This window comes from Lissotriton helveticus, chromosome 5_1 (assembly GCF_964261635.1).
Source record: "Lissotriton helveticus chromosome 5_1, aLisHel1.1, whole genome shotgun sequence".
NCBI classification, from domain to species: domain Eukaryota; kingdom Metazoa; phylum Chordata; class Amphibia; order Caudata; family Salamandridae; genus Lissotriton; species Lissotriton helveticus.
The window spans coordinates 1201407580-1201421567 of NC_136065.1; the positions used below are offsets into that span (position 1 = coordinate 1201407580).

General features: G+C 50.4%; 1 protein-coding gene across 1 annotated transcript; it reads right to left on the bottom strand.

Annotated features, from left to right (window-relative positions):
- Nucleotides 1-8123: 8123 nt before the first annotated feature.
- LOC144753543 (prolactin-releasing peptide receptor-like) lies at nt 8124-10238 on the bottom strand. Its single transcript, XM_078641198.1, has one exon. It carries the CDS (start codon nt 10049-10051, stop codon nt 8834-8836), a length of 1218 nt encoding a protein of 405 aa, XP_078497324.1. The 5' UTR covers nt 10052-10238; the 3' UTR covers nt 8124-8833.
- Between the last annotated feature and the right edge of the window lie 3750 nt (nt 10239-13988).

The following is a 13988-nucleotide window of genomic DNA, read 5'->3' on the forward strand; positions in this document are numbered from 1 at the left end:
GTGAATGGTGCCCACCGGGCAGGCTGGTGAGGGCTAGAGCTCGCTGGACCTCCAAGAGGGTTCGCCTCGAGGTACACTCCTGTAAATCAGTGCTTTACTCAACGGGTACACAGCTAGGGAGGTGCGTTCAACCAGGTGCCCACAGTACACTTCAAGCACCCTCTGACATGTCTTCAGGGCGCTGTATTCAGCTAGGATGGCCCTTAAGAGGGGTGAAGGTGGGGGGTTGCTCTGTAGCGCAGGCGCACTGCCGATACTCTAGGGGAGTATATACCTGCTGCGTGCCTCAAACACCCTCTGACGTCATCTCATAAGGCTGGTTATGATGGGAGGGTGCATGACATCATAGGGTGGCTGCCCCCCTTATCCACGCCTAGCAATAGGCAGACTGCAGCCCCAGACACGTCTGACATCCCTCCCCACAGGGTCCAGAGCTCAGCTGGCCTGCGTTCCTGCTCAGACATGAGCGCAGGAAAGGTTACATCATTCAGAGAAAATCGCCGCGTTAGCAGCTGACTGTCTCCGGAAAGTATTTCAATCCTCCAGTCTGACCGCCTGAATATTTAAGTCAGATTCCACAGGATAGCAATTAAGAATAATAAACTGGATTTAAATCACAGAAATAAAACACAAGACATCCCAGGCACCGCGTCAGGAGCCAAACACTTTGCACGGATTGCAGGAAAGTCTTAATATGACTCCAAATGACACAGATTCAATGGGCAGCTGCACAGTGCGAGATAGAGAAAACAAAATATACCAAAGCAGACGCAATTCTAAAACGCCGACGGAGGGTCTCTTACCTGTTCGTCATCCCCGCTAGGGCCAGCATTGAAGCCGCCATTTGCAGAGCACGCGAGACTGGTGGGGGAAACAAGACCGCGAAAGTTTGTTTTTCGCCTTCAGCCTCTTGCTTCCGAGAGGCATCGCTGGTCCCCGCCCCGGCCACGAAGTCAGCCCCGGTACCTCTCAGTGCAGGATGGAGGCGGAGGGTGGGACCAGATGGGCTCCAGGCGATGCACAGCTTGAAAAGACGCCCAAAAATGCAGGAGTCCTACCAAAAGACACCCGGTAACACACTAACAGCTTTCTCAGAGCACCCAATCACAGAGCCGGACTGGCGCGTGCAAGGCAGCGTGACGAAGCTTCTGATGAGAAACTTCGTCACGATAGCCGTGATGCAGGCGACCATGTCCAGAGGGGCCGTTCCAAAAAGGGACATGGCGGCAACAGAAAACCCTCCTTTCTAACGGGAAGCCAGTGTTTATCATAAACGCTGACACTACCCAATGAAAAGGAGGGGCGGGGCTTAGAGTACCTCTTGGAATTTTTTTTCTACAAAATCTCTCACAGGCGAGGAGCGCATGCGCGCTCCAACACCCACGAGACCTAAAAAGGACATATTACATATATCACTGCACTACATGGCAGGCACATTGTGGTGCCTGCTACATGGTGCACTGATTTGTAGGTGACCATCATAGATGCCCCTCAGGTCCCATATCTGGGGGACTGGGGGGAAAGGGGCCTCCTACGGGTCCCCAATGTCTCTTTCCTCCAGATTTTTCATGGTGAGTGAAACGTTATGGCTAGGCTGGCGGATAAGGGACATCGTAATCCCTAGTGTAATGCCTGATAGGCACCACCAGCATTGTAGGAACCACGAGCCCCTCTGCTGCACTGGTGGGTTCAAGGAGCCCATCGGGTGTGTGGCAGTTGGTCTTTCTGACCGCCAGGGAACCACCCGCCATTGTATTATGGCGGGCCGTGATGCAGTCACCGATGGCGGTGGGACCGCCACTGATGGGGCAACATGGCGGTCTCACCGCCATTATACTCACCCCCTAAGTTTGGTGTGCATGCAAATCCTACATGGCCAAACCCTGGGAAGTTGCACTACTACTTCTGAAAAAGGCCAATCGAGATACCAATGGATGAGGTGGACTGGCCTCAAGGGTCTTGTGACCTCAAGGACAGAGTCACTGTCGATCTAGGGTGTGCTTCTTCGTATGCCTGCTCGCAAGACTGGAGGTGAACTGCAGTATGGATTATGGTGGACAGGCCTTTAAGGTTAACTCACACTTGCCACAGTTAGGGTCCACCTTCAGGAGCTAAGACACCAGGGCTTCTAAGGTCTATCGGGCCTTCTAAGGTGTAGCATCGGAATGAGCTCTGTCAGGAGCTGGTCTGGTGGACTGGTCATGGAGGCTGAACATGGTTCTCCAGTTCCAAATTCAGCATCTCTGGCCAGAGTGCCACATCCTCTCTCACACTGAATACCATTACTGCCCCACTGTGAGAAACTTGAACTACCTTCGGCTACAACTCAATTGTGATGCGACTAAATTCAAATTATGCACTAGACAACAGTAAAATGCTGCCTGGAAAAAAATAAACACCACCCTGGAAAAAGCAAACACTCATAGGGAATGCAAGAATAAGCAAAGATTGTGAACTGTAATCAGTAACAACATATTGTTACCTTAACGGTTTTAAACTCATTATTCTGAAATCAGTAAGTAATTTTGCCTGAAAAGTTCAGGACATGGCTACAGGACCAGGAAGGGACCTGTTTCAATGTCCATTGCTTATATCCTTTCAAAATGTAAGAAGTTTGCTTTAAAAAAGACCACATCCCCGAACACAGAGCTGCATTTTATAAGCTAAAATAACTAAAACAGTTGAAAACGATCATATTAAACTTTCCACTCAGGGCCGGACTGGGAACCAAAACCGGCCCTGGCAAAGTGCTTGACCGCCCCCCCTCCACTTGGGGGGGGGGGGGGGGGGGGGGTTGGGGTGCAGCCGAGGTCTTTGCCAGGGCTGGTATTTGGCCGATTTTGCTGCAAAAACGGCCCTGAAACAAAATCGGCCCCCAGGGCCCAAAACCGGCCCCCACCCGTGCGGCGCACCGGGGGATTGCCCGGTGCCCACTACGGCCAGTCCGGACATGTTTCCACTCCACCCATCAACCAAGTATTGCAATCCCTTTAGGAATGGTGCACTTCCCCACACTGGGAAAACAATGTTGTTCAAAGAAAGAAGATAAAAAGAAAGTAGCACTTTCACTGGCAAACTCTATAAAGTGTCTCTAATGTGTGTGGGTGTAAATAACAATCTGGCCTGTTTGCTAACCACTCTGCATTGCTTTATTTAGGAATGTAATTATCTTTTCTCTCTGTCCTGACATTTTTCGTTTGAATAGAAAACGGTCAGAAAATGAGGTCATTTCCAGCCAAAGCGTTCCACCTTTTTTGGATCCATTTCACAGGGGAACAAATAAAGAAAAGGAGAGGCAAGAGAGAGTACAAGAGCTGTCTCTTGAAATCAGGGCGTAAGGAGGAGCGAGACAGAAAGAGATGGAGGAATAAAGAGAGAGGGAGGGGAGGAGTGCAGCTGCCAGAGGCAGACCAGGAGAAGTTGACACTGTCCTTGCCTTCTCTGGGCATGAAGGAAAAGAGACAGTTTTTTTCCTTCTCTGCCCTTCCCAGAACCCAGAGCCTTCCTGACGCATGACAAAGGGCAGAGGGCGAGTGGCCTCCTTGACTCTAGGCAGGTCAAGTGCAGGGCCAGTAGGTGGTGCTTAAGTGCACTAATGGCCCTGCCAATAACAGAAGGGAAAGGGGAAATTATTTTTTCCCCTCATTCCCTCCACCCTTGTCCCCCGTGTCCCCCCCACTCCAAAATCTGGGGGGCAGGGCTTTAAGTGGGCCGGGTCTCACCAGTGCTGAGCACCGGCAGTTTTTTAAAGGGGGCCTCGAAACGGGTCTCTATCGGGCTCTGTTTTGTGCCCTGGCACAGGCGGTCCGTTTTTTCCCGGACTGCAGTGACAGAAGGCACACCGATGTGCGCATGCTCACACTGCTCACTTCTCACTAGTGGAGAAGTGACAGCATAACCTCATGCCAGGTGAGCTTTGTAGGGGAAGGGAAATCCTTTAGCACCTTGGGTGCTCATGACGAGGTCAGCTCGTCATGAGCTACGGCGCTCCGGTGCTCATGGCGAGCTGAGCTCGTCATGACCGTGCCCGTTCCGTGGAACACTCGCACGCTGGGCTGATTCCCCTGCTGTGCTGAACGTTCCGTGGGAACGGGTGTGGCCATGCCGAGCTCAGCTCGTCATGAGCATCGGAGCGCCGTAGCTCATGACGAGCTGACCTCGTCATGAGCACCGGGGCGCTGTACGCGCCCCCCGCCCCCCAGCATAGCGGGGGAAACAGCCCCGCACGGAAGGGGTTAAAGAGAGCCATTTCTCTATGGATATCCCTTCTCTTTTTGAAACTCAGGAGCAGCAACATTGTCATGGGGTCACATGCAATTAACAACCATTGACAAAGCCAATAGTCCTGACTTGTAGGTATGATTTTACTTGCTCTATCATATATCAAGATGCAATGACAGAAACCGCAAAATAAGTGCAGCACACTATGCTAAGCACACATTTTTAGCTTATGTGTTTAAGTCACGGCCTTAACTACATTGGCCACGCCCCTTTGAGAGACCCTCCAGTTTTTTCATCCCACTTAAAGCCCTGCTGGGGGGGGATATATCCCCCGCACCCCCCACACTTCCTACGCCTATGGTGTCCGGCATTGCTTGTGAAGTGACACGTGCATATTTTATTTTTAGCCGGTTATTGCCGGTGGGGGTCACCTGCACTAATTTTTGAGGGACTGGTCTGGAACTTATTTTCCTCATTAGACATTGAGCGCGAGCAAGAGTGGGATTGGATAACAAACAAAGCGGACCTCCGGAAGCAAAGCCCATCAATAAAGGAGAAAGCAGTAACCTGCATGGCTGAGGAAAGGGAGCAGGGATTCCCAGGTGGTGTATTAGCGAGGCATGGGGTAGACTCCAGGCTGCGCAGCTTGGTATGGGGCGCGACGACACTGAAATGCACAGACCAGGGACGTCTGAGGAGAGAGAGCTTTGGACACCAGCGCACTCTGTTTTACAAATGAATAGGCACTGGCATCAGGGCTGACCAGGAAAGGGATAGAAAAGCATACGTCACTAAGACCGGAATAGTTATTGCTAAGCATTTCCACTGTTCAAAGAACAGCCAGTCGGGCGCAGCAGAAGGCCCCCGCACCCCCCCCCCACACACACACACACTGGGACGTTGTGAACAAAGTAACGCTTGCCTCATACATCTTTAAGTGGACTTTAAGGGGCCTGTTTACAAGCCTCTTGCGTCATTTTTAACACGGGAAAAGTGACGTACGGGTGGCGCAAGGAGCATGTAAATAAGCCCCTAACAGCCTGATTCATCAAGCTTAATTGCGCTCGCAAAGGGCCAGATTCTGAGAATCTGGCCCTTTGCGAGTGCAATTTTTGCATTTGGGATTCATCATCCCAAATGCAACAAGGCCTGGAGGAAGCTGGCTGGGGAGGGGGAGGAGAAATCTGAGTGAACAGATGGCCGTGAAGCAGGGGGCGGGGCGGGGCAGGACTGTCGAGTCATGGCCTGCGGCCGTGAAAAAGTGATGTGATTAATTAGGGGAGGAGAACTTTGCAGAGGCCGGCCGAGCGCACGCTGGGAAAGCCTGTGGGAGGGCAGCTGATGCCTTTGATGTGGGGAGGGAAATGCGCGTGCTTGTGTGGTCACGTGACTGACTCTGACTCACATGCACTGTGAAGAAACGCCAGTGGTTTCACGAGTCGGATCAAGCCCTTGAATTTTCGCCTATTACATTCGCAAGCGAATGATAATAGGCGAAACCTAATAAAGAATTCGCATATTTGCGAAGAATTGCATTTAAGGAATCTCTATTTGAGATTCCTTAAATGCAATTCATGGACCATTTTAAAATACCGAAATCGCTATTTTGGGCCGCTATTTACCGCGAGGTCAAACCTCGTGGTAAATAGCGAAAACTTAGAAAAATGCATTTAAATGCATTTTTCTAAGTTGCATGTTACACACACACATGTCCTTTGGACATGTGTGTGCGCGACACCAATGTAGATTACATTTCAGGGGTGCTACAGGGTGTCCTTTGGACACCCCTGGCACCCTTGAAATCGCTATCTTATTTGCGATTAGCAAATTGCTATTCGCAAATAAGGAATAACTCCCCATTCATTCCTATGAGCCTTTAGGCCCATAGGAATGAATGGGGAGTTATTCCTTATTTGCGATTAGCAATTTGCTAATCGCAAATAAGGAATGTGTAGGAATCGCATTTCTTTATGCAATTTCTACATGAATCTCGTTTTGCAAGTCTTTAATAGCGATTCCTTATGAATCGCTATTAGGGGCTCGCAAAACGGGACAATGATGAATCAGGCTGCAAGTGTTTCTTGTTGATCCCCACGCCCCTTCCACTATCCGAAGAACCTGTACTATACTAAAGCACGGATCCTCGCACTGAGTATAGTATTGCCAAGCTCACCCGAATGATAAAGTACTAATAAACCATTTTCGTTCAGGCTGAATCAAGCATGAAGAAGACGAGCGATGCAATAAAGGGGCTGTTAGAGTTAGTTGCACACGCACCACACACTGAACCTCCCTCCTCCCGTGCTAAGATAAGAAGGTTTGTTATTATTTTCATCACCTGCATCTTTTTCCTCACATTCGAATGTCGAACTTGTGAGTCGAGTCGCCTTTGGTAGATTTAGAACCACCGACTTCCAAGTTGGGCATGCAATTTTTACGCAGCAGGCTCTTCACAGCGTTTGCTCAATCATATTCCAGGATTACTACGCACTTAAAAATGGCACACGTTTTATTAAAACGAGCTTGACGACATTCTGAGCTGTTTCTTTTATAGCTTATTCACATTTTACAGTAGGTGCATTTTCCAACATACCAATCTCTCTAATGCGCTGGGAAACTACAACTTAAGTCTGACTTCAGCAGAAGAAGTTGTAAATGAGCATGTCGGTAGCTGAGTGTAATTTACATCTCAGATGTAGACAAAAATAGCTGTAAAATACCATTTTTCGTGTTGAACGTTCATTGCTTCGGAGTCTGTTCACTTTGGGGAGTAGGAGACGGCGTTTAGGATTCACCCAGCATCATACACTCTACCTACACGCACAGCTTTACTCACTTTGCTCAGTTCAGATTCCTTAAGTCCACATCTCAGCTCTCATCACAGGTCAAAGGATAATTGTTAATATTAGTTGGGGAAAAAGCGGGCTGGTGATTGAGTTCAGTTCAAGGTTATCAAATAGGTAAAGTAGGCACCGGCCCCACTCTTTGTAAGGGCCTGCGACAATGGATTAAAAAAATAGTGATTTGATCCTGAAAGAAAATTACAATCAAGCTTTCTTAAATATTGTTTCCAAGAGATAGAAAAAAAAAGAATCAACTCAAAGAAATGCAAACTTTACATTAAAGATTATAAAGATAAAATACTGTATTCATGTACAGTATCCATTAACCACTTAAAGTGCATAAACCAGAGACTTCAGATTCACATGCCAGTTTGTCTCTTAAAAGCTCATTTTCTCGCAGCTGACAGTTTGTAAGCAAATCCGGTCCATTGGGTATAAGGAGATAATTTGCGAGGGTGGCCCCGGAAATGTGGACTGCCTAGGGACCTTCACAGGGTTTAATCTGGCACTGACTGAGCTGTTGGCTGTGAGAGTAGAAGAACTGAAATGTAGCCCTTGAAAATCACGATTCAACGTTTTGCCCATATTGGGCAGTGATAGGCTTAGCCCAATTTCAATTGCTATCTAAAATCATATATTTGCTTTTCCATCAACTAAAAATGCCATTATCTAGCCTCTGATCGCTTCTTGCAAATCTCTAATCCAAGATGCTTGATATTCTGCTAAACCTCCCTGTCAGGATGTTGAACATGGTAGACATATCCTATCTTAAGTCCTAGATCGTCCCGTTATCTTGAGAAAGTGTCTTTTGTCCATAAGACATCCCGAAGACCAGTGTACAAAGCAGTGAGTTCCATGCCTCCTGAGAAGCACGTGAACACCAACCTCCTTGTCAAATTGATCATCCCATTGTTGATCATGAGGCAGATCCTTTGCTACTGCTACAAGAACATCTTTTGAGCCACAGTCCCTTACATATAACCACACAGATACCCACCTTTGAATAGATTAGAACAACTTTTTGAAATATAGAAACACACTTGCACCACTATTGACCATGGGGTCAACCTTTTTCCCCAAAAAACATCTTCCTGAGTAACATATTGATGCTCGGCATCAAACGTTGGACCTTTGGGACCAGTGTCCTTCTTCTGGAAGAACACCCCAGTGAATACAACACTGTGTTTGTCATCTGTCATTTGACAGATTATTTGATGTTCTTATCATAAAAAATCTCCTGAGTTGTATCACTGCTAGTCATCACACAGTTGACATTGGTGCCAAGTTTCTTCTCCTGGGAGAACACCTTTAAAAGCTACCACCCCATGCTGCTTATCACACAGTTGACCATTGAACTATCTCCTTGATCAAGTAGAAAACCCTTTCTGGAGCTGCTACATGAAGCCGATCCTTATGCTGTTGATCTTTGGGTTATTTCAAGAGAACATCTTCATGAGCTACTGTACAATGCTGGTCCTCACACATGGGTGCGTGTGGTCGGTGTTCTCCATCTCCTGAACATACATCTTGGTTACAGCACCCCACTGGTCATTGCACTGTTGAGACTGTGTGGACCCTTTTTCTCGTCTAGAAGAATTTTCTTACGATACAGCACAGTAGTCATCATCACACGTTTCACTGCTGGTTTGGTCTTCTTGCCCTGGGAGATCCTGGCGAGATACAGCTCTTGGTGAGATACGCTCTACGCTGATCTTCACACATCTGATCCTTCAGTCGAGCTTTGGCTAACAGGATAATATCTTTGCGAGCTACAGCACGACACTGGTCATCGCGCAATTGACCGTTGGGCTAATCTTCTTTTTCTTCTTCCAAGAGAACATTTTCTTGAGCTCTCCTCTGAAGCTGTCGTGGAGCCAGGCGTAGAGGAAAGCATTGGTGCAGGCGGACATCATGGCAAACCAGTGGCAGAGAAGCTGGACCAAGTTAAAGCACTGCTTGTCTATCAGCCTGATGTCAATGTCTTTCATTATGTTGAAAATGTGTAGTGGCAGCCAGCACACCCCAAAGGCCACCACCACCAGCACCAGGAGACGGAAGGTCTTCTTCCTCCGGGCACGATCCCACTCAGTCTGGCTTTGGGTGATATTCCCAGGCACCACCCGGTTCTTCAACTTTACGGAGATCCTCAGGTAGGACAGGGAGATAACACTGAGTGGCAGCACATAGGTGATGAGGAGGGTACTGTAGGCATATGCCAGCCGCTGCTTCTCCATGCTGAACCAGAACTCTTCACAGATTGACTGGTCTAGCTGAGGGAACTCAAAGTGATAAGTGTTGGCCAGCGCTGGCGCTGCCAAGGTGCAACTCAACAGCCAGATGGCAGCTAGGATGTAGGCACAGGTCCCAATGGTCAACCGCCGCCTCAGCGGATAGACGGTAGCGTGGTACCTATCCACGGCGATGACCGTCAGGGTGAACACGGAGACAGTGACTGTCACTGGCTGCATCAGAAAGACAAAGTAGCACATGAAGCGTCCATAGATCCACCCCTTTGGTTCAAAGGCATATGCCAGTGTTAATGGAACACAGGTGGCACACATCAGCATGTCGGAGAAGGCAAGATTGCCCACCAGGAAGTTGGTGACGTTGTGCATCTTCCTGGTCTTGCAGATGACATAGATGAGAAGGTAGTTGCCCACGATGCCCACGAACACCACCAGTGAGTAGCATGGGATGATAAGCGCCTTGAAGGATTGCAGGAAGTGCAGCCCGGTGAACTGCAGACTGGCATTGCTGTGCAGGGCGGACAGGAAGCTCTGGGAGGTCAGGTTCTCTGGAGGCTTCATCCTCCTGGGCTGCCACCGGTCAGGGGGATGGGGCAGTGACCATGGTTCTCTGCCCCCTTCGGTCTGCCTCCGTGAAGCTGCAGGACAGAGACATCTCATTACAGTAAGAGCCTGAGCGCAGCGGCAGATGCGCACAATAAGCACTGCTGGCACTTTCTGGGCAACATTCTGACTATGCATCCTTTTTTTTTTTTTTTTACAATGAACAGTCCTCCCAGGCACACTTCGTTCTACTCTGTTGTTTACAATACACCATTTTTGTTTAACTGAATCTTTTCTATTTAACCTCGTTTCCAGACTTACAGGGGGGTATGGAAATTCAGCGGCCTCACAATGCTCGTGTGTAAGCTGTGCCTGTGTCCGTGAGCAGTGCAAGGCTGCTTCACTCGCACACTGCACCTTTTTCACCAGGGACACTCTGCAGCCAGCTACCTCTGCCCCAGGCAGTGTCCTGCCTACTCCACTGTCGCAGTGCATCATGGGTATGGATACCTGTGGGTCAGCGGTGCTCTGTGGCAGGCAGAGGTCCTACAGTGTCGGACTTCTACAGGGAATGAGGCGCACAGCTGTGGGTCGCACTGCACCAAGGCACTGCAGAAGCTCCACACCCGGGTAATCCTGAACCATTAACCCCACGCCACACCAAGGCACTGCCAAAGCCCTGCATCGTGCAGTTCCGTCCTAAGCGGAGGTCTTACACTCTCGCACTGCTTCACTGCACCAGGGCTGTGTACGGAAGCACAGCTGGAGCTCTGTTGTAACCCACACCCAAGCAATCGCACTGCTTCACTGCACCCGGGGCTTGATAACGCTCTGTATCACGTGGCCTCAAGCTTGAAAGAGTTACATTATCACACTGCGCCCGGGACACTGCTGAAGGCCTGTATTGTGTTACCCTGAATAAAGAAGGCTCTTACCCCCTCACACTCCTCCACTGACCCAGAGGCACTGCTAAATATATCCCGTCACCACAAGCTAGGCACATATCTTACACCACTGCACTGCTTCACTGTATCATGAATCATGATGCAGCCGTACCGCCAGGCATGGCTCTTACAGCCTGATTCATGTACATGCCGTTTTGCGTGTCCCTAATAGCGAATCATAGCGATTCGCTATTGAGGACACGCAAAACGGCATTCATGTAGGAATTGCTACTTAAATAGCGATTCCTACATGTTCTTTATTTGCGAGTAGCAATTTGCTACTCGCAAATACTCCCCATTCATTCCTATGGGCCAAGAGACCCATAGGAATGAATGGGGATTTGCGAGTGCAATTTACCTACATGAATCAGGCTGTTAGTCTTAGACCCTCACGCTGCTTCACTGCACTAGGAGAACTGATAAAACTGCAACCAGGTAACCTTTAGTAATGCAGAACTCAACTCACACAGTGTCTCAATGATTCAGGGCGCAGAACACCCCCACCGCTTCACTGTATCGGTGCGCTGCTAAAGACCTGTGTCTTGTGATCCTAACCCAGGCAGAGGTCTCACTTCGCACCCCGCCCCACTGCTTCCCTGCACCAGGAGCGCTGCTAAAACTACCCCGGGTATCCTTTAGTAATGCAGAACTCAACTCACACAGTGTCTCAATGATTCAGGGCGCAGAACACCCCCACTGCTTCACTGTATCGGTGCGCTGCTAAAGACCTGTGTCTTGTGATCCTAACCCAGGCAGAGGTCTCACTTCGCACCCCGCCCCACTGCTTCCCTGCACCAGGAGCGCTGCTAAAACTACCCCGGGTATCCTTTAGTAATGCAGAACTCAACTCACACAGTGTCTCAATGATTCAGGGCGCAGAACACCCCCACTGCTTCACTGTATCGGTGCGCTGCTAAAGACCTGTGTCTTGTGATCCTAACCCAGGCAGAGGTCTCACTTCGCACCCCGCCCCACTGCTTCCCTGCACCAGGAGCGCTGCTAAAACTACCCCGGGTATCCTTTAGTAATGCAGAACTCAACTCACACAGTGTCTCAATGATTCAGGGCGCAGAACACCCCCACTGCTTCACTGTATCGGTGCGCTGCTAAAGACCTGTGTCTTGTGATCCTAACCCAGGCAGAGGTCTCACTTCGCACCCCGCCCCACTGCTTCCCTGCACCAGGAGCGCTGCTAAAACTACCCCGGGTATCCTTTAGTAATGCAGAACTCAACTCACACAGTGTCTCAATGATTCAGGGCGCAGAACACCCCCACTGCTTCACTGTATCGGTGCGCTGCTAAAGACCTGTGTCTTGTGATCCTAACCCAGGCAGAGGTCTCACTTCGCACCCCGCCCCACTGCTTCCCTGCACCAGGAGCGCTGCTAAAACTACCCCGGGTATCCTTTAGTAATGCAGAACTCAACTCACACAGTGTCTCAATGATTCAGGGCGCAGAAGAACACCCCCACTGCTTCACTGCCCCAGGAGCACAGTGGAAGCACACCTCACACCCATCTAAATGAGGCAGGGCTCTTACACCCTCACACTGCTTCACTGCACTGAGAGCACTGCTAAAACTGCACCCAGGTAACCCTCAGTAACAGAGAGCTCACACGTCCCCCCACTGAGTCAGAGCACAGAAGAACTCTCCCTCTGCTTCACTGCACCAGCGGCACTGCTAAAACTCAGAACCATATAGCCTCGAGCCAGGCAGAGTTAACACCGCGTCGATCCCCTAAGATGCTCGTAAAGCTCCGTACTCCGTGCCCTCGAGCCAAGACAGTGCCAGGCAGCCCCGGTCCGTACAGTGCCAGGCATCCCCGGTCTGTACAGTGCCAGTCAGCTCCGGTCCGTACAGTGCCAAGCAGCCCCTGTCTGTACAGTGCCAGGCAGCCCCTGTCCGTACAGTGCCAGGCAGCCCGGGTCCGTGCAGTGCCAGGCAGCCACGGTCCGTACAGTGCCAGCCAGCCCGGGTCCGTACAGTGCCAGGCAGCCCCTATCTGTGCAGTGCCAGGCAGCCACGGTCCGCGTACAGTGCCAGGCAGCCCCTGTCTGTGCAGTGCGCTCTGTCGGTGCATTCACACCGCTCAGCGGACACACCGCCCCGTGCCAGAAAAGCTCCCACAGACTCACACTTCTCCAGCGCCCTGCGCGCTGCGCACAGACCACGGCTTTACAGCCCCAGTGCGCTTTGCACCGAGGCACTGCTTACATCCCGACCATGCAAGAAGCATGAACCAGGAACAGCCCCTGCGGTTTCACGCTGCTGCGCGCCCCGGGGGCACAGCTAAAGACTATTAATCAATACACACATTCAAGTTTTTACTCACCGGGAGGAGCCGCGAGGCAGAGGGTCTGTGTGGTGCCCCCGGGACCTCACTGCAGGTGCGTGTTCCTCACGAGAGGGTCATTCAGAGAGGAGAGGAGGAGAACCGCGTGTGTGAGCAGGGAGAAGGAGAGGAGGGGGCGGCCCGCCATTGACCGGGAGAGGGAGCGCAGAGAGGTGCACGGGAGAGCCACTTGTAAGACGAGAGCTGCGCGGAGAGCCGGGGAGGCGAGAGGCAGAGAGAGGGAGGACAGCCTGTGCCGTGTGTGTGACAGGGATAGGGAGGGATGGGAGGGAGAAGTGGAGACAAGAAACCAACAGAAAATGTGCGAGGGGAAGAGTGACCGAGGAGAGAGAGGGCTACAAGGGTGGCGGAAGCTGCGGAGGAACAGATATTGTAGATATAAGGTAACATTGAGGTATCTCAAAAGATATGTAGTGCTTGAACTGCAGCTGAAGCTAGGCGCGCAACTACACCCGAACCTTGGGGGGGGGGGGGGGGTGGGGGGGGGAGGGGGGGAGGGGGATGGGGGGTTGACTTTTGGGTTGCTGAGGCCAGGACAAGCTTTTCCAGAAATGGGCTCAGAGCTATCCTCATAGGCAATATGACAGAAAGAAGTGACAAACTGCAATTTAAAAATATAGGACAAACATGATATTATAGCAAACATGTTTTGAAGATTTGACACTGTCCCCAGGCTACTCCCAGGGGCCTTTAAAAAGCACATTAACACCACCCCTTTTCCAAATTCACTTTTTCATCTTGTGGCAGGGCTATCTGCTTGTGAAACCTTTATCGTGTCAAGTCCAGAAAATGCTCATGACCCATTGTCGACTGAAGTTACAATTTCAGTTTTGCAAA

Bases quoted from the DNA above. Each gene is read 5' to 3' on its own strand.
- LOC144753543 (XM_078641198.1), bottom strand. From the start codon at position 10,051: ATGCATAGTCAGAATGTTGCCCAGAAAGTGCCAGCAGTGCTTATTGTG.